Source organism: Strix aluco, chromosome 3 (assembly GCF_031877795.1).
Source record: "Strix aluco isolate bStrAlu1 chromosome 3, bStrAlu1.hap1, whole genome shotgun sequence".
Classification (NCBI taxonomy): domain Eukaryota; kingdom Metazoa; phylum Chordata; class Aves; order Strigiformes; family Strigidae; genus Strix; species Strix aluco.
Window position 1 is genome coordinate 62,482,834 of NC_133933.1, and position 23,088 is coordinate 62,505,921.

General features: G+C 40.6%; 1 protein-coding gene across 4 annotated transcripts in view; it reads left to right on the top strand.

The window, feature by feature from the left end:
* Nucleotides 1-23,088, top strand: part of TIAM2 (TIAM Rac1 associated GEF 2) — a 92,058-nt gene that overhangs the window by 51,680 nt on the left and 17,290 nt on the right. For 3 of the 4 annotated variants that reach the window (XM_074818805.1, XM_074818806.1, XM_074818807.1), the window contains one exon: nucleotides 7,295-7,398. In XM_074818805.1, coding sequence (XP_074674906.1) covers nucleotides 7,295-7,398 — 104 coding nt within the window. Of the gene's footprint in view, nucleotides 1-2,653; nucleotides 2,793-7,294; nucleotides 7,399-23,088 lie in introns of those variants that run through there. The other variant, XM_074818808.1, reaches the window with a different exon arrangement.

Genomic DNA, 23,088 nt, shown 5'->3' on the forward strand with positions numbered 1-23,088 from the left:
GTGATTTCATTCTGGGACTGTGGCTCCATCTTCAAGGTCATCATGCATCTCCTTTCTGCATCTCTAGTCATGCTTTTAGTTAATACTGTGTATTAACTTGGAATGATTTGAGTATTTAATCAGAGTACTTCCTATTGTACTTTCTTTGCTGAGACAAATAATGAAAATACCGGGTAAAATTGGTCCCTAAACCCACCTTGGACAAAATCTACCATTAGCCTCTCCCAGGCCTAGAAGTTTATTCAGACTGATCTATTGTTATCTTTACCTGCTAGCCAGTTCTGCCTTGTTTTAATTTCTATCCTTTTTGTTTTAGCTAATAATTTCCCTTGGGATAGTATATGGTTTCTTTTTTTCTTTTTTTTAAACTAAGTTTCCAGAAGGTTGGACATATCCTATGTTCTTTGCCTTTAAAAACATCTTTTATCAAAGGCAGATGTCAGGTTGATTTGACACAGTCTGTTTACACATACTGTATGTATATAATTTTACATTTATTTCCACATTTTTAATTTTTCTTTCCTTGAATTGATTGTGAAAGCCTTAGGTTACTACGTAGGTCACAGATCTGTGGTTTTCTGTGTTACTTTTCCCCAACATTCTCATTCTTTCTTTAAACATAGCTATTGCTTGTTATTCACCAGCTTCATAGCATCATCCTCTTTTCCCCATCAGTTGAATCATTTATTAAAATCCGTTCTCTTGAGTTTAAATTTCATTTGCCAGGTTTTAAATGTTGAGAGCTAAAGGAAGTTTAATCCTCTGCTGAGTTGCCTGAGTGCAGCTCAGTTTGCACCCACCTCAGATGCGATCATTTTCTAGTCATTAATTGCTATCCTGCCTCATTCTTCCCTGTTGCAAACAGACAGATTTTGGTCTAGGTCAGTTGCGTCCTATGGGACTAGCTTTGCCATGAGCTCTAGAGTCTGAATCTATTTGCTGTAGTGAATGTTTGGTGATACAGTAAGTGGATCAGGTGGAGTTGGAGATACCAGGGAAGACTCACAGCTACTAGCTGTTAATCAACCATCTTACCATAGCTGAGACAGACCCAGGTTCACTTTCCTCGCCTGAATCTGACAGAGCAGGAGACTTCATCTTTCTCTGCTACATCATGGATGAATATCCTGGTGTCATGCTACTTCTTTTTGCTCTGTGGTGTCTCTTTCTCAGCATTTTGACAAAAATAAAATAGCATAGTGTAAAAGGACATGGTTTCATTCTGATACAAAGCAAACTGTTTTTGCAATCTTAGATACGTTGCAGAATGGAAACCAAATTTTCCATAGTGTAGTCGCTATATTTTTACCGAGGTCAAGACTGCCTGTGCCTGTCAGAGTGCTTCTTTACTTCCTGAGGATAGTTATCAAGTGATGCACAGAACTGCTGCTCCTGGTAGATCTGAAAATTATCCCCTGCAGTGGTCTTAGTTAGTCTTGGAGTGAGAGACTTGAGTACATTTAATTTTGCTGTGTTGTCATCTTGTGTAGAGCTTGAAGGAATTTTTTGTTCAATTTATTGTTGTCAGTAGAGTGGCAGGTGGAAACACACCCTCTTGCTGTAGTTTGAGAAAGGGGGTGGTTACACCACCTACATAGTGCTCGACATTTGATAACACTTGACATGCTTGTGATGATTATTTAGCATTTTTTGAAATTGGTGAGAAAAATCTAAACCAGAACAACTTCTGAAGTGTTAGGAAAAAAAGAATTATAAAAGGAAGGAGCCTCAGTTCCTACTTTTTCTTCATGGTAATTTTGCCTTTGCAGTGAGCAACTAAAGTGGTAAGAGCAATGCTGACTAGAAAGTAATTAAGGCTTCTTCGTTAATTAAACAGAAAAAAAGAGATAAGTGACATTTGCATTTGTTGATGGCTTCTTTATGGTAAATGAATTGCCGGATGGTCGATGTTGATGTTTTCCTGTTGATTTCCTTTGGTTTCTTGGCTGGGATTGTAGCACAGATTATTATTGTCTCACACATCTGCTAGAGGATGTGTTTCCATTGTACCTCACCACTCACAATAACATGTGAATAACTTCCATATTGACCACTTGTATGTGTATCACCACACATGGTGGCGACGTGGGAAGAGACATTCCTGTAGGCGTACAGAGCTCTTGAATATACTGTATGTGTTTGTTTTTCTCACCGACTGTCCCATCTGTGTGCTCTGTGCCTACTTTTAATTGAATGATGAGTAGCGAGGAGCATGACTTCGGAAGTATGCTTTCTTTCAGGTTTTATGGTTACATTATAATTTCTCTTGAATGATTGTGAGTCATGTATCTGCCTGCCACTGAGGCACAGCATTGCAGGAGTAATGGCATTCTTTTTTGGTGATGCTGTTGGTAGCTGAAGGTGCTGAGCAGGCTCTTAGTACTTGATTGTTCATTGCTAGAAACCAAGCTAATAGTTTGGTGTGCAGTTAAGCTTTTCACATAATGGCATTTTCCCCCTGTGCTTTCCTGAGCATTTTATCATTTATCTGAGGTTGCTACTCTTCTTCTTTGCAACAAGCTGACGATATTGGGTTTGTGTGGCAAGGTTTTGCTAGGGGCGGGGCTACAAGGGTGGCTTCTGTGAGAACCTGCCAGAAGCTTCCTCTAAGTCCGACAGAGCCAATGCCAGCCGGCTCCAAGACGGACTCGCTGCTAGCCAAGGCCAAGCCCATCAGTGATGGTGGTAGCACCTCTGTGATAACATATTTAAGAAGGGGGAAGAATCGTGCGTGATTGCAGCAGAAGAGAGGAGTGAGAATATGTGAGGGAAACAACCCTGCAGACACCAAGGTCAGTGAATAAGGAGGGAGAGGAGGTGCTCCAGGAACCAGAGCAGAGATTCTCCTGCAGCCCATGGTGAAGACCATGGTGAGGCAGGCTGTCCCCCTATCTACAGCCCATGGAGGTTAGCGGTGGAGCAGATCTCCACTTGCAGCCCATGGAGGACCCACGGTGGGTGAATGTACCCGAAGGAGGCTGTGACCCTGTGGGAAGCCCACGGTGGAGCAGGCTCCTGGCAGGACCTGTAGACCTGTGGAGAAATGAGCCCACACTGGAGCAGGTTTGCTGACAGGACTTGTGACCCTGTAGGGGAGCCACGCTGGAGCAGTCTGCTCCTGAAGGACTGCACCCTGTGAGAGGGACCCACGATGAAGAAGTTTGTGGAGGACTGTCTCCCATGGGAGGGACCTCACACTGGAGCACGGGAAGAGTATGAGGAGTCCTCCCCCTGAGGAGGAAGGAGTGGCAGAAACCACACATGCTGAACTGACCTCAACTCCCATTCCCCATCTGCCTGTGCCGGTAGAGGGGAGGAGGTAGAGAAATTGGGAGTAAAGTTAAGCCCAGGAAGAAGGGAGGGTGATGTTTTAAAGATTTATTTTATTTCTCATTATCCTACTCTAATTTGATTGGTAATAAATTAAACTAATCTCCCCAAGTCAAATCTGTTTTACGGGTGATGGTAATTGCTGAGTGGTCTCTTCCTGTCCTTAAATCGACCCATGAACTTTTTGATATATTTTTTGATATCTCCCCTGTCCAGATGAGGAGGGGAGTGATAGAGCTGCTTTGGTGGGCACCTGGCATCCAGCTAGGGTCAACCCACCACACTGACTTTGTATTTTAGTGTCTGGAGACACTTCTGTTTGCTAGATCAGAAGAAGGTATCTACTTAAGAGGTTCCTGTCTTTCCCAGATGGAAGTGATACACATTTCAACTCACTATGCATGAGTGTGTGTGTGTGTGTGTGTGTGTGCGCGCGTAAACAGGACAGAGAGACATGCTGCAGTAGAGATAAATTATGTTGAAAGATTTAAACCAAGTTTTGTTTAACCCAATGTGATCAGTCCCTTTTTTTCTTCCAGACAGGTTTATCACAAGTATGTCAATAGAATAAATCAAATGTACTACTGTAATGGAGCCGTAAAGGCAGACTTAGTCATGGTATACTCACCATTACTATGCTGGAAAGCCTCTCAAGTGGTGTTTCCAGCAAAGTAGTCCATGTTTTCTTTAACAAGTCAGTAATGTAATTGTAGTAAGGTAAGTAACATTAAAGGTAGTTTTCTAAAAATAATATTAATTAAAACAAATAAATTGCCAGGAAGTGATGATTTGACCTCACATTTGGGTTATTTTTAGGAATGTGTATCTCCTTGCATACTTTTCTGTGCTCATTCCCAGCAAAGGTCCAGAACATTATGTACTGGAACGATTTTGTACTCACAGATCTGTAACATTGCTCTTAGTTCTATGCATACACCCTACAGTTTTATTGCTAGTTTTTCCTGAAAGGATAGTGGTTACCTAGCCTGTAAGATAACAGTTTTGCATTACTACTTTTGAACATCTTTGTTAATATGAATTTCATTGTAGAGCTAAATCCAAATTTGAATGTTTAAAGAAAATAAATTTTGTATGGTTTGGCTTGTTACTCTGCTTTCATTCATTACTAGAAGCAGAGAGAATTTCAGTATTAAACTTGCTGCTGTGTTTATGTCCTTAGACTTTGCATTTGAAATTACCTGTTCTCTAAGGTAATACTTACTTCCTTTGCCCCTTGATTTGTTTTTTTTTTTTAGCTATGCAGCTGATGTTAATGCCTGTATGCTCTTTGGGAATAGCTTGATGGTTTGTAGGAGCAGATCCAAAGGAAGTACTTCCACAGTAAAAGAAGGAAGGGGAGACAGGATATGGACGCTCAACTGTTCAACAAGCCATACGTGCTTCTTTCCTTCCCTCCCCCTGTTAGTTTGGCATACAGCATGCAGTAGGATGTCGTTTTTCACCTTGGGTCCTTCCCATGTAACTTTTTTTAGTTTTTACTATTTAAAATAACATTTACAGTTTCTTACCCTAACTACCATCAGCAACACATTCTGGCAGTAGAAAATGCTGTAAAAATGGGCAAGGCTATATAGACCTGCCTCTGACAATCCTATAGACTACAAAGGAAAAGCAAAGATGAGGGTGAGGGGAGGAAACAATAGATCATCTGGACAAAATGATATAATATTCTGTTTGCCTACTTTAGATGTTGTTATCCTGATTTCTGTTCATGTTGTCTGCTGATTGTTTTACCTTACTTTCCTCTTCCTATATTTATGCTTTCTCTTCACTGCTTGCGTAGATTAGTTTTACTTCCTGTTTTGTAAAGGACAAATATGTTTAAGGTCACTTTGTAGAATCAGGGGAAGGACATAGGTTTTTTTTCTTTCTCATTAGATAGCTACCTGAGATCAATAGATCTTATATACCACTGCAACATCTATCTCTGGTGCATGTTGTTTGGAGATATGAGAGAGAAGTGCATTAAAACCAAGAAGGAAAGTAAAAAGAGCACAAGTGGGAAACAATGGGAAATAATATCCTCGGTATCGCCTCACCCCTGTGAAAATATTATTTCAAAGGCAGTTTGAGTTTTAGGGGTTGGCTTACCTTTTGTGTACCCAGGAGTTGACAGTGGTGGAAGTCAATAGGCATTCATGTGCACCCATATACAGAAGAGAGACTCAAAATTACTTTAAAAGTCCAGAGGGCAGAGAAAATTATTTGGGCTCGGGGGAGGAAGAGGGGTAAAAGCATAATAAAGTAAATAAACAAGCAGACCCCTTGTTAAGTTCTTAAAGAAGATGGGTGGCTGTTTGGTGGAGTTGTGTAAAATACGTTTTTTCTGCAAAGGTGGTAACTGTTGGGGTATTGCATGTTATGTAGGCTCTGAGATATCAAGAGCCACACTTGACTCCAGGAGGAATAGATAAAAAACTTCAGGGGAGAAAAGCGATGGGACCTTGGTTCTGCAAGGATAGGGAAATGACAAACTAGTCAAGTCTTTAGCATCTGGATGGAAAGTGTCAGCATCGATGCTAAGCTTGGCACAGGCACCTTAATAGCATATGGAAAAATAAAGTATCAAGATGACATCATGCTGAGTTATTTGCATCTTTCTCTCTGGCTTTCCTGTGGAGTCTGTCTGCCATGTTTTGTCTTCCTGGGAAGGCTCTCATGGGCTATAAGGTGCTCTTTTGGGCCTGAAATTCCCATTTCCCTCTCTGCTTCAGTCCATGTTTGTCAGTTCTTGCTGAGAGGAGCTGGTCCTGCTCTGCAAGGACAGGACAACAGCAACACCTGGGCGGAGAGATACTGTTGTCCTTCACAATTTAATTATTGCTAGCTCTCATGATTGAACTGCGAGATGAGTGATATTTGTTTTAATTACTACCTCAGTTGGAGTTGGTGATTAAATGAGAATCTCAGCTTTCACTTAAAAATAAATCTCCAGCATTTGTAGGTGTTGAGAGAGAGTTTGAAAATGTGGTAATGTGGTGTGAATTATACCCTAGAGGCTTAAAGGCTAGGAAGCAAAGCAGCAAATTAAGAAAAAACCTCTTTATTTTATTACTGTTTATCATCTGAGGTTGCCAAAAATCCTCTTTTTTTTTTTTTTTTTGGTGGCTGCTTTACAGTTTTCAGCTACTTGGATTCATAATACTATAGAACAAAAATCACTTCTTCACTTCTAAGAGTTTTAATTAGAACTTCCACATAAACATCTCTGCAGATTTTAAGCAGCCAATTCAGAAAATGTAAAGAGAAAAAACCATCATTTTTATATGAATGTTCAGCATTGTTGCATAGATCTTGAATTTACACACATACATGTCATTGAAAGCTACAGTCTGTCAATAAGTAGAGCAGGGCAATGCCTCCTCTGGTTTTTGCATTGTCCCAGCTACTATGTACATGGGCTCCAAACTTAGTAAAATTGGTAAACTATTAGTAACAAGAAGGGATTTTGTCCATATTATGAACTGTGGTGTTTGTTCCAAGGCAAAATTCTCTTTTCTTCTTAAATCTTTAAGGAATTCAGGACTAAGTCATGTTGAACAATAGTGTGCTCATCCAAGGAGAACTAGTGAGTGCATTTAATTATCCTGACTGGTTGTCTCAGCACAGAGTGTGCTGATTATAGATAATGCTACCTTCAAAAGCATGCTGTTAGCAAGAGCGTTGGGTTTATTTTGGTAGATCAAATATGTGTGTTGCTTCAGATGGTCTTAGATGTCCAGCTGCTGTTTTGAAAGCATAATTTCTAGGCATAGTTGTTCCTTACTTTGACCTCTTCGTGTTATTTTCTGGGGGCTGGGGAGGATTGCAAATTTTGTATTCCTTCTCTTCCCCTATAGTAATTCTACTAGACACTGAAAGTATTTGCAGATAAAAGCAAATACTTTTCCTGTTCCTGTCCTATAATCCTCTAATTTATTTATTTGTTTTCTTTTGAATGTAGATTTTAGTAATGTGCCTGATGTCACATCCAGCTTGAAAAGGAGCAGTACTGATGGCACTCTGGACCAAGTACCACACAGGGAGAAGCCTGATCCACCTTTCAGGGTAAGAACATTGACATAACAATTTTATGAATGAAAAGACAGTGTTGTAGCGTTAACACTCTGCATTTTGTGGGAAAGGATTTAACTTATAGGACTACTTTGGAAAATTATTTATGCATATTAGCTGTACTTAGTGTTTTATTATTTTGAGGCCATGCTGACAGGTCAGCATTTATGGCACAGCCGCTGCATCTCCAAAAGCAGTGTGATGGGGGCAAATGGCAAACAGGTGGAAACTTGTCAAATTAATCTTTCTGTGTTGCTTGAACCCAGTTCTGCAGAGAACAGTAAAGCTGCTACAGCTTTCTAACTGTTTCAGTTTGGTTCATATTTGGTTTTTGCTGATACTTCTAGAGCTTGTTGTTAAGATTGCAGTGACCATAGCAACATTTGCTTAACATCACTAGTTTTAGACTGGACTGCAGACTTGGAGAAGTGCAGTGTTTCAGAGCCAGTGATTCCCACTCTAATTTGGAGAACTTTTATATGTCTGCAGTTACTGTTTGTCTTCAGCTAGAATAATGGATGCTCAGATCTTCTTTCAGTCAGGACGTTGGAAGTTGAGGCAGGAGCCCCCAGAATTAGTGTCCACCTTCAAATGCATTGGTCTTTGAAGACTTTCTTTTGGTCCATTTTGCTCTGAGTCAGTCAAATTGCAACCTGTGTCCAACTCAAGTGTGTATTGTTTTGAATCCCTCACTGCTAGCATGGGTAGTGTTGGTGGCCATGATTTTACTAGGCATTGCCATTCTGACAACAGAAATGGTTTTGTTACTTCTGTTGATGAGTTGGTTGTATCTCCAAGCAAATTTGTGCTAACGCTTGCATTACACTCTTGCATAACAGTAATCATAGAATCACAGAATGGTTTGGGTTGGAAGGGACCTTAAAGATCATCCAACTCCCCTGCTTTCCACTAGACCAGGTTGCTTAAAGCCCCGTCCAACCTGGCCTTGAACACTTCCAGGGAGGGGGCAGCCACAACTTCTCTGGGCAACCTGTTCCAGTGCCTCACCACCCTCACAGTAAAGAATTTCTTGCTTATATCTAATCTATATCTACCCTTTCAGTTTAAAACCATTACCCCTCATTCGATCACTACACTGCCTGATAGAGAGTCCCTCCCCATCTTTCCTGTAGCCCCCTTTAAGTACTGGAAGGCTACTATAAGGTCTCTCCAGAGTCTTCTTTTCTGCAGGCTGAACAATCCCAACTCTCTCAGCCTGTCCTCACAGGGGAGGTGCTCCAGCCCAGCAATTATCTTCATGGCACTCCTGTCGACCCACTCGAGCAGGTCCATGTCCTTCTTATGTTGGGGGGACCCAGAGCTGGGCACAATACTCAAGGTGGGGTCTTACGAGAGCAGAGGGGCAGAATCACCTCCCTTGATCTGCTGGTCACGCTTCTTTAGATGCAGCGCAGGATACGGTTGGCTTTCTGGGCTGCGAGTGCACATTGCTGGCTCATAGTCAGTTTTCCATCCATTAATACCCACAAGCCCTTCTCTGCAGGGCTGCTCTCAATCCACTCATCACCCAGTCTGTATTTGTGCTTGGGATTGACCCGACCCATGTGCAGGACCTTGTACTTGGCCTTGTTGAACTTGATGAGGTTTGCACGGTCCCACCTCTCAAGCCTGTCCAGGTCCCTCTGGATGGCACATCCCTTCCCTCCAGTGTGTCAACTGCACCACACAGCTTGGTGTCATTGGCAAACCTGCTGAGGGTGCACTCAGTCCCACTGTCCATGTGGCCAACAAAGATGTTAAACAGTGCCAGTCCCAAAACTGACCTCTGAGGAACACCACTCATCACTGCTCTCCACTTGGACATCGAGCCGTTGACTTCAACTCTTTGAGTGCGACCATCCAGCCAATTCCTTATCCACTGAGTGGTCCATCCATCAAATCCATGTCTTTCCAGTTTAGAGACAAGGATGTTGTGTGGGACAGTGTCAAAACAGTGAAGTTAGAGTTTTTGAGGTTCTGGAATATATTACTGTCTTGTATTAGATTGTATGAAGAATTGTTAGAGGTAAGGCAGAACATAAGAACTCAGAAGAACAGAAGAGGGAAGATATATTGTGTCTCTAGCCATACCTACTGAGAGGAGCTGATCCTCTCTTAGTTTTGGAATTACTTTGTAATCTGCTTCAGTCTAATATAGGTGACTTTATGCAGTTTCCCTAGAGAGTAGGGAGAAGCCCAGTGATTGTGGGCCCATCTCTTGCTGCACAGGGGATTCCCACAGAGATAATCCATATCCTGTGTAACACATTGCTTATGCTCCCAAAAAGTCTTTGCAACCAGACAAGAATAAACTGGATTTTTCTCCCTCTAGGGCACATTGTTCCTTTGGAAGGAATTGTGTGGATTTCTCTACTGTCCTTTTTTAGGGCTTCTGCAGTGTTTTAGGGGCAGGGATCTTTGAGGGAGCACAGCAGATGTGACCCCAAGGCTTAGGATGCCTCGGTGGCCAGCTGTACCAGCAGGCTGGTGCTTGGTTGGGTTCCACCAGGTGCCTCAGGGTGCCTTGCTTGCCCAAGGGTACACGCTGCCTGCCGTGCACTTGTCCCCATCCTGCTGGAGGGGAGGAAATTCTGGGGCATCAGCTTTTGCAGAAAAACAAAGCCAATCCTGATCATCTGTGTCAAATACACCAGATGACAGAAAATTACAGAGGATTCAGGAGGTTTTAAATACACAGAGAACAGTTCATGTACACTAGTTGTTGTTCTGAATGCTCAAAATTTGCTCCAATGCTCTAAATTATGTGCTGCAATTAAAGCTCAAAATAGAGGGGAAAACAGACAGGTCTGCTCCCTGCCTTCTCTCCAGCCTCAAATCTGTCACGTCTAGCAGTATTAATGGCTTGTGCACAATTTGATGGAGTAACTGCCCATGCCATATTGCAGTTCATTTCTTGGGTTGGCATTCAGGTCTTCTAGTGTAATTTTAAAAATTATCTGAAGCTGTCCTAGTTTTGTAGGTATAAGGGGGGAAATGGCTTGGCAATCAGAGGCAGTCTGTCTTGAACTGCAGCTGTAAACGAGTCTGTGACAGCTCTACAGTTTCTGCAAATGGTTTGTAATTGATTGCTGTCTTTCTGTTGGAGGGTGCCTATTACTGTCACAGCTTTTTGTCTGACCCTTTTGATTTCTCCAGTAGATGTAGAATTAAAAAAAATCAAACCTCACAGTAAATTTAGGTAGTATATATTGTATGTGCTTTTGTGATAGGGTATAAAAGGAATTAAAATTATTTCTGTTTTTATAGCTGTGATTTGGGACTGCTCACCAGATAAACAATAGCTATTGCTAATAAAAGCTAGTTTGAGGAAATTGTGCAGCCTCAGAAAGCATAGCATCTGGATTTGGGTTTGTTTTTTTCTTTTCCCCTTTGCCTTCTGTTTCCTGCATGTGCTAACTTGACCCACGCCTGTGGGAGAGCAGTAGCGCAGACACCTCAGCAGTAGGCAATGTCACAGAAGTATGGGGGAGAGGAGATCTGTCAGCATAGCTCTGTGGAGAAGACGTTGGTGGCGTTAAGAGGTTCTGAGCACAGCCTGGAACAACAGGCAGTTTGGGATTATTTCAGGGGAAAGAAAGCTAGGGATGCTCACTTCCCAGTTGACAGCAACTCTAGATGTAATTACTTGGCTCTGAGGGAACAGACTCCTTTGAAGTTTGGTTGATTTTTGTCCCAAAACATGTAAGTAAATAAAAAAACAGTGTTAAAGCTTTGGATTTAATGGTTGCATGTCTGATTTCTAGATTTTGTGTTTCTCATTTGGAGCATTTTTGGTTTTTTTTCACTATTATTTTCTTCATCTCATACCAAGCTAAGGTTAAGCATCATCTTAACTGAAAGTACCTTGAGGCATTTCTGAAATACCTTGTAATCTCAGAGGAATAAGGTTTTTGTTGCATGTGTACTACATTCAAACATGTGTTCATTCAGTCAGTCAGTCATTCATTTTTTGTAGTCTGAGAAATGAATGAATTTAGAATTGTGTGTTTGTCTTTCATCTGAGAGCTAACAAATGAATTAGAAGGGCAATAGAAGATTGTTTCATTCCAGAAATGGAATCCATTCCTTAAGTTATAAAATAGTATTAAAATCACATGGACATCAAGAACCATCTATTCCAGATGCTCATTAGTTTTGTCATCTTTGTATTATCTGGGATGCCCTATTTATACCTTTAATACCTTTAACTATTTTCTATTTTATTTAACAAGGATAGATGTTATACTTCTAACACATTCTTCTGCAGTACATTTTCAAACTATGTTAAAATACTGTTTATGTGACAGTGGCATGTTGTCCTTGCAGTTGTTGGTTCTGGAGTATGTAGGCGTACTGTTGACAGAAGAATAGAGGTCCTCAGAAAATCTGGGAATTGAGTATGCCTGTCAGTGCAATTAGGTTTAGTTGTGTTTAATCATTTTGAGAACTAATTGTCTGTGTTCCCAGTTCTTAGTTAAATCCTGGTATGTTGACAGTTGCCAAGAATGAAGCTCTCCGTACATCAAAGTAGCACAAAGCTGAATAAATAAAAAATGCAACTTTTCCTTTAAGTACTTGTGATTTCTAATTGCAAGCTGTATTGGTTAGAAAGGTTTTCACTAGCCCATGGTTTCATTCAAGATGAAGTTTAGTAGTCTGTTTCTAACTTACTTATCTTTACTTTGAATTTTCAATATATTAAAAATATCCTTTTATGAAAGATGAACATAGCTAAAAGGTGAAATTTTACCATATAAGTAACTACTATTCTAAGGTCTCTTGTAAGACTGCTGTGATCTCACTTTAAGTTGCTCTGAATCTTTTGAGTATCATCAGAGATAAGTATTTCTGAAATCATATTAAATTTTAACAGACGGAAAGAAGGAACTGCATATAAATGCATGTGTGAGATATTTTACAGATCATAAGAAAAAACCTTAGAGTAAACGCTGTGCAAATATTTCACATAACTTCATTATATTCTTAGCTGTATCTTAAAGTTATTTAAGAAACTTAAACAGTAAAAATAGCTAGTGTGGTGCTTTGTGATCATGTTAAAAATAGTCAATGAGTGCAGAATGGTTTTATGCTGGCATCTTCAAAAATTAACATTGCAGATGCAGAAACGGAAGCTACTGTGATGAGAAACTTTGAATGTTAACAAGAATTTGCTTTCTAAAGAATGGCCAACTGGTTTGATTTTGTAATGCATTTGAAGTGGTGCTATATTTCTTTCAAAGAATGAAGTAAAATTGATTCTGGGAATAAGTTGGGCGTAGAGACCTACAGAAATTGCCTTTGCTTTGCTGTTGACTATTAAAATAGTCAATCTATTCCCAGAACGGCTTATTGATCATACATCAGTATGTGTATATGAGGGCAAGTATATCCCCATCAACTCTTAATAAAAAATAAATAAAAAATACTACACCCTGCAGAGGGAGAAAACTAGCTTTTTTTCTTGAGAATACCATTCTTAATGCAATGAACAGAAATTATGGTTAAAAATCCCTGAGGACCTTTCCCTAGCATGGGCTGCCTTAGCTTAGCTCAACTCACTCCTCCTCCGCTCCTGTTTGACAACCATGTTCATTTTCCCTCCATCTGGTGAGGAAATGAAGAACTTGTGACAGGTCTGGTCAGCAGAGTGCATAGCACCTTTGGCAAACACAAATCTGCATCTCCTGCAGGATGGAGCATTTTTATCAAATGCTTTCAGCTTTTTATAGGGATGAGAGGCAGGTCAGTATCATGGTCCTACTTGAAATGTCAATATTTATAGATACAGGGGAATAAAGAAAGTAGAAAAATTATGCACTTGTGCATTTCAAAAGTCTGCTTTTGGATGCTCAAGTTTCCTATGTGATGTCAAATCATCCCTCCAGTGCTTTTGAAGCTTGTGTATTCTGTTTATTGTGATGCCAATTGTGGACAGTTCTCCATTTGCCGGAGAGGAGCTTTTGCAAGTGCAGTGAGAAGCAGACGTTTCCATGAACTCTGCATGTCTGGGACCATGGTGAGAAATCGGGTTTTTGGTCTCCCTGCATACAGTCCCACTTCTCGTGCTCAAGGAGCCAACATGCAAACGTGCCTAACTTCGATAACTGTTGAGGTTTTTCTTCCAACCCGTCTAAAGTGTATGTGCAATTGAGCAGCTGCTTTGCATGTCAGGTGGTGCCCGAGTGGTGTGAATGCAGACTGAGACTGGGTCAGAAAGCAGACCCATCTTCCCACATCTGTGTCATCCAACTGCCACAACAAGCTTCCCAAAACAGTGCCTTCAATGGATGCGAAATACATGTGTCATGATTTCAAAAAGTAAATCCTTGTGTTACCTGTTAGCTGATTTCACACGGCTATTTCTGTAATGAAAATTGGTGAGTATTGTAAACAGTTTGCTCCATTTGTAGTTTTGGCCTCTTGTATATACAGCATAGCCATGTACTGGAGGGATTGTTTTCCTAAGTTGAAGAAATTAATATTTTGTATTCAAACTGTCTAAAACTGATTTTGAAACCTCTTCATTAGAAGTAGCATTAAAACCATCAACTTCTCATGCAGATAGAGTAATTTAAGGGTAAAAATCATGAGGTACTATATACATTCAGGTCTAGGTTCAAACCTGAATGAAAGAACGTGTATCCTGTTGCTTTTCTGTCTGAATGCTCAATTGTTAAAGAAAAAAGTGTAGTTTGGTTTTGGGGAGAGGAAGGGGGCAACTGCGACAGTTGCCGTGGAATAGTAGAGGTGAAAGCAGTTAGTAATCATTACTCATGTAGTCCAATCCCAGCAGAAAATTAATGCAGTTGTTCAATGTTTATGGATGATTTGAATGGTATTTCATCTTCCAGAAGAAAGCAAGTGGATGCTAGAAATGATGTATTCCTCTGATTTGTAACCTAGAAAACATTGTACAAGCATGTGATCTGTAGCACATGTGCTGTGGGATAGTTCAGGGCACCCCTATTCAGGACACACCCAACAGCCTTCACTTGACGTTGTCAGTAAGTGTAATCCTATATGTTCAGTTGTGGTGGTTCATTTATTTATTCTGATCTGGTGATGACACTCACTCTCAGAGATGAGATAGGGATCATCAGTCTGAATGTGAGTATATAAGCAGTGGATGATTGTCTTTTAGTGTATAAATGTCAAGAAATGTTTATTCTTCCCCATCAAAGTTAAACAGTTTCCTAGTATGACTTTTCAGTGAGACAGTTAAAAGATTTACCAAAATATACTGGATTGGAAGGATTATTCTCAATGATATTGTGCATGAAACATAAAAACTAACAAGCACAAACATTGTGATTGCATTTAGGATGGTGTGGCAGTGTATGTATGTGTGTTAACGTGTCTGGTAGAGTCCAGAGCCATATTTCTCTCCATTCGATGTAAGTGGCAGGCATCCTTTCTTGCTAGTCAGTTAGTGACCCCTACACCCAAAACATCCCCAAAGAAACATTAACATTGAAATAAAACTGTGGAAAATCTAAAAAAAAAAAAAAAAAAGTGTGTGAGAGTAATTCTGTTAAGCAAAGACTGTAAAAATCAAAAATCTTGGAAGGCGAATGTTATTACTGATCAAGTAAACACCAATTGTTGAGCTACGTTGAAAGAAAGCCAAGCAGAAATGACCAGAAGCTCAACAGAGGTCCCTCTGGGAAAAGTAAAAAAATAAGAGGAAGAAAAAACTACTGGTATGCCCATATGCCCCTAAACCTATTTCTTGAATGGAGGCAATTCCAGTTAAATGATGTTCATGGTGATAGCTTCTCATTAGCTCTATTTTGCATTGCTCAGGCAGTTCCCACTTTCACAGCATGTCATTAATTGCAGGAGAGCTGCCTGCCTGAAGGTTTACGCTGCATCCAGAGGACATTAAGGAGCTCTCCTTTATTTTAATTGTGAGAACTTCTCTTTAGCAATTGATGAGATCCAAAAGCTTGGGGAGTAGTCTGCAATTAACGTCCTTTTTTCTGTTTTTTGTAGGACGGGGATTAACAATGTAGTACTCTCAAAATCATGTGTACTCCTCTGCAATCCAAGTGTCATTTCCTTCCAGATGTGAGATGCATTTAGGGAGTCTAAGAGCTAACATGGGAAAATAGCATGTTCCTTAGCAGTGGTTTTCCTTGATTCAGTTGTGCCTGGAGGGGACAGTTCTGCATCAAAAGTGCGACAGAAACCTGTGGGGAGCTCTGCTAATTACTGTGCTTCCCTTGCAGACAGCCCAGCCTGTGGTGAGCCCAACCAGAGTTGCTGGGTCCAGCAGTGTGGAGCCGTGGCTGGACCCCTGCTGTCATCATGTGCCTTTTGAGAAGGGTATCAGTGATATAAGTGAAATTGTAGCCTGTTTGAAGTCTGTAAGACTTTTGCTAATTCAGTATTTTATTCCATCCCTCAGAGAAGGCACCAAAACAGATAGACTATAGATTACAGAAGGGTTACTGTAAACCTACCAGTTAGTGCTTGCTACTGACCCCAGTCCTGGATTTCTCTTTCTTGTATTGATCCTGCAGTTCTTTAAATGCAGCAGAGCCACCCTATAGATGGCCCAAAATTCAAACACAACAGTTGCCTGTGTTGGCTAACATGGTGAGGAGCCTTGAAGTCATAGAGCTTAAAGCATGAAAGGTGCTATATCTAGAGTGAACCTGTAACCAGACATTAGGTCAAGCTGTAGATGGAGACCTGTGTGCATAGTTACTTGTAGGGAGGCACAAGAATGGCAAGAAAGAAGACCAAAGGAAGACTCTGCAGACATGTGAACTTTGTGTTGCTCTGTTTTGTGCTATTACATTGAGTTACTGGAGTTTGGGGTGAGAGGTGGTATTTGTTGTCTTTCCTCAGACTGCAAGAACATCCTCTCAAAAGTACTGTGACAGTTGTCAGTGTAAAAAGTGCAGATGGTTTTGATTGGGAGAAGAAATTCTGTTGTGTTGGCATTTGCAAATGAAAGAAGCCGGTGGGAGGTGACTTATAATGCAGCTTTTCTTTGTAGTCTTCTGGGAAAAATCCACGAGGCTTACCTGTAGGTGAAAATAGAAGCATATGACAACAGTCCTGGTTCACTGCAACAGGATACTGTGTCTCTGGAGATGCTTGCAACTTGACCGATGAAAGGCAGGAAGCTGCCTGGGAGTCCACCACCCTGGGCCTCCAAAGGCAACCCTAGTCACCTGCAGCACAGGATATGACGGCAGCATTTCACTTTGCAATGAAAGGCAGAGATATCTAATCACACTTCTGACAGACCCCGGGAACTGAGCCAGCTGTAGATTATTTGGTGGGTTTTTTTAAGACTGAGATACTGTTCAGTTACTGTGCTGGCAGTAACACACATCTTTTTTCTTTGTGATGCAGAAGCATTTAAACAGAATTTTGGTGCACACTGAAGTATGTGATGTGCCCAGCAGGACCCATCACATGATGGTCATCATCACATAGGACACAACATCACTTTAAGGTAGCTCAAAGTTGCAATACAGGATTTCAAAGAAATACTGCATCCTGGGTACCATCATATACTTCAGCTAGACTTTGATTCCTATTTTGTGCTGTCAGGAACACGTAAAGCCAAAGGTAGACCTGGAATTTCAGCCAAAACTGAAAAAATCTGCTACCTGCAGCAGATAGCAAAATCAAAGATAACAAAAAGAATACCTGAAAGAAAGGCAGAGGGAGGAAATTAAAGAAAGTAAGGGATCAGTTGAGTCAGATGCACGGGGAAATTCCAACAGATTTTCATGTTTTGTTCCTTGTTGTCCATAGCACTCTGTGCCTCTGTCTTACTTGTTAACATATGTGGGCAGACATAGACCTTTACTCACATGGTGATTTTTTCCTTCTGAGATTTCCTTCAGAGACAGCAGAATCTTTCTGTAGTGCCTAAACAAAATGCTGCTGAAACCAGGGGAGAGTTGGTATGGAGTTCAGAGGGTCTGTATTTGTCTTTACAGGGGGGTTATTGGATCTTTTAACATTTGAAGCACAATATGCCTGCTACTAACAAGCAGAGGTAAGGGTTGCCCTCTCTGCCTCTAAAGAAGGCACAATGCAAAAATATATTGTGAAAGATTAATGCAACTGCAAAGATAATGTCTCAGTGGTTGCCATAGTTTCTAATTCAGCACTTGAGAAAAGTTTTTGCATTCAGCACAGAACACTTTGGGTGAGAATGTTACAAACAATATTTAAGATGCTTGAAATTACAAATTAAACAAGAATTAATTTTAAGCATTTGGAATGTTAACTAATTTTTTTTAGCACCGGAATTAAAGCAAATGAAGGCATTTAAAAAAACATGTTATTATAATAAGAGTGATAGAAAAATATTTAGAAAAATCATCCACTCACATTTATAAAAGTAAAAAATAGAGTCCCTCTAGATCACTGTAGCGATCTGGAGACCAGCTGAATTATGCCTGAGCTTGTAGTGCTTGGAGACCACTAATGTCACAGAGCTTCTGTTAGTCCAGGATATGTATGTACATATTGTATATTTATATACACACACAGATATCTAAAAAGTAGGTGTTGTGTATCCAAATTATGTTTCTGTTTCACTGCTGGTCCAGACTGATGTTACAAAGTAGCCCACAAGTGTTAAGAATTGTCCTAGAGGCAAGCTGCTGTTTTGAAGTATGTACAGAGAGCACAAAATTAGCCTTTTACCTTCATGCATTACGGGCAAAAGCAGGATGGGAAATGAACTCGATGCAGATAAGTGCACCTAGACTACCGGGACAATAGAGGGAAGCCTGTATTACAAAGGATGTTACTGTTATGGTAACTATCAAGCCTGGTGCCACTAAAATGGAAAGATGAAAACCAGATGTCTGTAAAGGGAATGTGTGTTACTCAAAACACACAGGAACTAACAACAAGGCTGTGTAATTTTTCCAGTCATCTTACAAATATTTCAAGGTGATTGATTATTTTACATGTAAATTTTACATAGGAGGCATGTTCTTGAAAAGGGCTTGAGTGTTTGTTGTGTGCTTCTAGAGAAGAAAGGCTAAAGAAAATGCTTTCATTCATTTGGTTTATTTTAGTTTGCTTTTTTCACTTTTTGATTTATCCAAGTCTTTCAATAAGAGTTGGAAGGATTGCTAAAACATCGTTGGTTTTTTTTCTAATGAATACACATTTAAAAAGAGCTGTTAATTGGTAACATCTTTTAGCTGACATATGGCTAGCTAATAACTTAGGCTTAATTAGCAAATCTGGGGAAGAATAACTTCCTAATATGGAATTAAAAAGGCCTGTCATTGTTTTTCATCAAGATTGATGATACTGCTTGGACATGAAATTTAGCATGGTCCCAATGGATGAGCTGTGTTTTAACACATATCTATTACAAAAACAGAGCTTGAAATTGCCATGACTCGTGCTGATAGAAAATGAAGAAACAGTATCTTTCCAGAAAGTATAGTTATAATCATAACTGTGGATCTGATGACCTGACCTGTGTTATTTTTAAAATGCCATATGCGGTACTGTAAACGTTTAATTTTCACAGACTAGTGATTTACTTTTTTTTTTTCTTCAGACTTGCTCTGTGGATCCCTAGGGTCTGTGGACTACTGCAGAGGCAACCACTAATGGTGGATAAGAAAAGTAGCCTTGTACCTGCTGAACAGTAGTCCATATAATTGGATGTTTAAACCAGTCTGTGTGTCCACTGAAAAATGAAATATTAGGGAGCCAGCAAAACCTCTCTCACTCCTTCAAGACCGTTCCTTCAGTTTTCTGTTCTATAGTCTTCTCACAGAGTGTATCTGATATCTGTCTCCAAAAGAAATAAAGGGCATAGTCCATCAACTAAACAAGAGGTTATGCTGCGAGCCTTATCACCAGTGTGTTGTTTCAGGGCTCCAGCTTCGTTGTTCCTCTGATAGGCGGCTGCTTGGCAACTGAGCTGTACAGTTTGGCAAATGCTGAGCTGTCAAGTTGCGCTAATTATTTGGAAAGAGATGGATGTAAGTTTAATTGCAGTAATTAAAGGAGAAGGCTGCGTTATTCCCTTGTATGAAGGTGAATATCCTTGAAGCCTCTGAAGCAGCATACTCATAACTAAGGATATAGTACCCAGGCCTGGTGTATCATTTGGGTTCAAGAAAAGGGTTTACTAGAGGGCAATAGGCAGTGGCAAGGGCCGTGTTGAATGAAGCCTGATAGCTCAACTTCATTGCACACTAACAGTGCTGACGTAGAGGGAACATGGGAGTTACTGTGTTTTATTATGCCACTGGTATAGTTCTCCTTATATTAATTAATTGCTTGTCAGTCTTGTAACTCTTCAGCTCAGTGGTGTCATGTTTTATAATGTTTTATTTAAAGTTACATTGTTTTTAGAATAATCTATCTGTAGACCTGATTGGTTTTGTGTAAATATATCAACATGGGGACTTTTACTTTCAAGCCTGAATTTATTACTGAGCACAGTTTAAATTTCTTTTTATTGATGCAATTACAACTAAAAAGTTCAAACAAAGGACAAGCACAATGATGTAAAGAAATCATGCAGAGAGCTGCCTATTTGTTTTTCATTTTATCATAGTAAGAGTATTTGTATGCCACACCATTTAGCAGCGTATACCCTTGACAGAGCATCAGTACCATTGATAATTCATGTTGACCTTCAGGGCAGTCAGCACCCCCTAGATATTTTTAGGTATTTGGCTAATTTTCTCAAAGCACCTGATGTTTTGTTTATGCAGTAAATCTCACAGGCACAGAGGCAGGTACATTTCTGTGGATCTAAAACCCATCTTCCGTTGCCATAACTGCACTTTGTCCTGCATTCACTATGTCAAGCTATTTATAAAAAAATCTTCTCATCCGGCACGTTTTCCCTGCATTTGTAGTAATAAAGGGAGACATGGCAGGTCAGTTTGTGCTCTCGTACGCTGCTTAGCCCCGTTACACTGGGACGTTGACAGCATCTTTGATTTTCGTTAATCGGCACAAAAGAGAAACTTGTGCGGCTGAGCTTAGAGAGAAGGTGTGTTCGTGGGGGATCTCAACATCCACAGCTTCCTTCCGAGGGGCCTTTTCCTTTGGCAAAGTTTATATTCACGAGCCACAATGCCCGCCTTCAGGAGGAGTAAAACCAGAGCTAAGAGTTTAGCGTTGGCTCGCAAAACCCAGCAGCAGGCAGCAGCAGCTTACGGCTCCCTGCACAGGATGTTTTCTGTGGTGAGTTCTGCAGCGGCGCGGGTTAAGCTGGGGGGGTGCTGCTTGATTTGGCTAAGGTAGGTGACGGGGCTGCACGAGCATGCCAGGCTGTCTGTGCTTGATAAATAGCAACTGTCCCAGCATTAGTAATCAAATAATGGATTCTGGTAACATGTAGTCAGTGGGTGAGTTTATACCAGTACGCTGCATGGGAAAAGGTTTGGGCTTTTTGAAGTCAGGGGGAGGGAAGGATGGGTTGGTTGCCTGCGGTTTGCTGCTGGGCTCAAGCAAATAGTTATTTCTTGTGTCTGTCAGAGAAAGGACTAAGTCATGACCCAGATTTTAACAAGAAGTGGAATGGTTTTAACAAGATTCTTCATGGAAATTTGGAAATAACTGCACCATGAATGCTTTAGCTATTTCTCTGTTTTTTCACAAATAATTTAGGATTGTGAAAACAGGAAAAAAATAAGAGCTACAATCAAGTTACTGCTGGGGGAGTGTAAGAAGGCTGTTAATATATTACATAGGTAATAGCCTTCTGCATTAAAAATTGACAACATCAGGATAAGGACATGGGGAAGGAAAGAATGACAGTATTTTCACTGAATCAGGTTTTAATATTACCTGATAAGAGTCTCCTTTTTGTGACCTGGGCTGTCAGGGTTCCTCTCTCTTTGTTTTCCTGATGCTCTCATCTTCACATTCTGTATGGTCAGGATTTAACATTCCATGATGGAAATGTCTTCTGCTTTGCCTTTGACTTTGGTATGCGCTGGGCCAGGAGACTGATTTTAGAGAAGCTGAGCACAGCATCTGTGAACTTAGTGGGAGCTGCTGGTCCTCAGGACCTGGTCAATGTAGGCTCTTGGGCCTAGATCCCTGCTGCATGACTTGGTTTATAACTAGCATTTCAGTCAAGTACCTAAGTCACCAGCAGTTCTTCCTTTGTACCCAAGGAGAAGGATGGGCATGTCTCTCTGTGTGGCAAATGAGAGGGAAGATTTGCCACCATGCAATTCATATTAATAGCTCAGGTGGGTTGTATCTTAGCTGTTTTACACAGCTGAATGTTCAGCCTTCTTTCAGGCCTTTATCTGTGCTGTCAGGAAAGAGTTACTAGGTCATCAACCCTTCCTCTTACTGTACTTGTGATTTTTAAATGAGGCTGGTGACGCTTACTTGCATTACCGGAACAGTCTGACTTTGCTAATGTAAATCTCCCTGAAATTGGGAAATTCTGACTCAAAGACAAAAGTTCATCATTAATTCCTCCCCTGTTGACTGGTCTGTTGTTGTCTGGTAGGGCAGCTTCTCGTAACATGGAGTAGAGGGGTTGCTTCTCCCTCCTTAAAGCATAACTCTAACTACACTTGGCTTATTGCTACGAAGGATCTGAGTGGACACTTGAAAAAAAATGCCTTCCTTTAGCAATGTTTTAAACAATTTAATTAGAAGACATGCAAGAGACACACTGAAACCAAACAGACCCCTAAAATTTCAGCAGTGTCAGTCAGGAACAGTTTCATGTTCTGAGTGGCCTTGAACTTGGGGAAAAAAGGAGAAGGACCAGAAGATAAGTGATGACTGAGGCTACTACTTGATTTTAGCTTCTGTTGCCTGAAGCTGAGTGGCAGTCTTGCCCAGATACATGTGGTGAAAATCCCACAAGGTGTTTTTCAGTAAAACTCTGCTGACATTTTTCACTCTTGATAAACAATTTAGAGGAGTGCATGTACTGTATTGCTGTGTAACATAAGGCAACTTTCTTCAGTGGTCTTTAAGGAAGCTAAGGCCTGCAACTTTCTAGCCTTTTATATTGCTGGTTACAAAGTACTTCCCACTCTGAGCATGACAGAGAAGTCCACAGAGTGATGGACCTACAAAAAAAGACAGCTGTTAGCCCTGCCTTTGTTCTGGAGGGAAGCATCTTCTAACACAAAGGAAAAGTGATGGATATCTCCAAAAGCTTTCCTTTTTCACAGAGTGAGGGATGTAAAGAGGTTTCTGGCCAGTTGTTCATTTCTCAAAATCCCAATTAATTGTATTTCTTCTGCTGACTGGTGCATTCAGTCTTCCTGGAAATACATACATCAGGCGGAGCTGAGCTGTTAGCTGTTTGTTTTCAGAGGGTACAAGACTGATCTGTTTCTGCAGGATGTTTTCTGAGCATGTTTCCTCTTCAGATAAGGAATTCAAAGGATTGGTAATCACCCCATAAATGTGGTCAGTCTCCTGCACAAGGGTACAGAAATCTGCAAACTCATCAAAGGGACATGCATGGTTTTAACCCCTCCAGGAGTCTTTCTTAGGCTGTAGAGTTTTCTAAGCCTACTCAAAATATTCATTTCCATCACTTTTTCAAACAAACCCCAACCGACTGACAGAGTACACGAGGTGTATAAATGAAGGTAAAATAAACAGCAGTGAGCTGAGACACTGTAACACTAATTGACCTTGTGCAGCATTTATGCTCAATCAGTATCATTCAGCAGAAAGTCA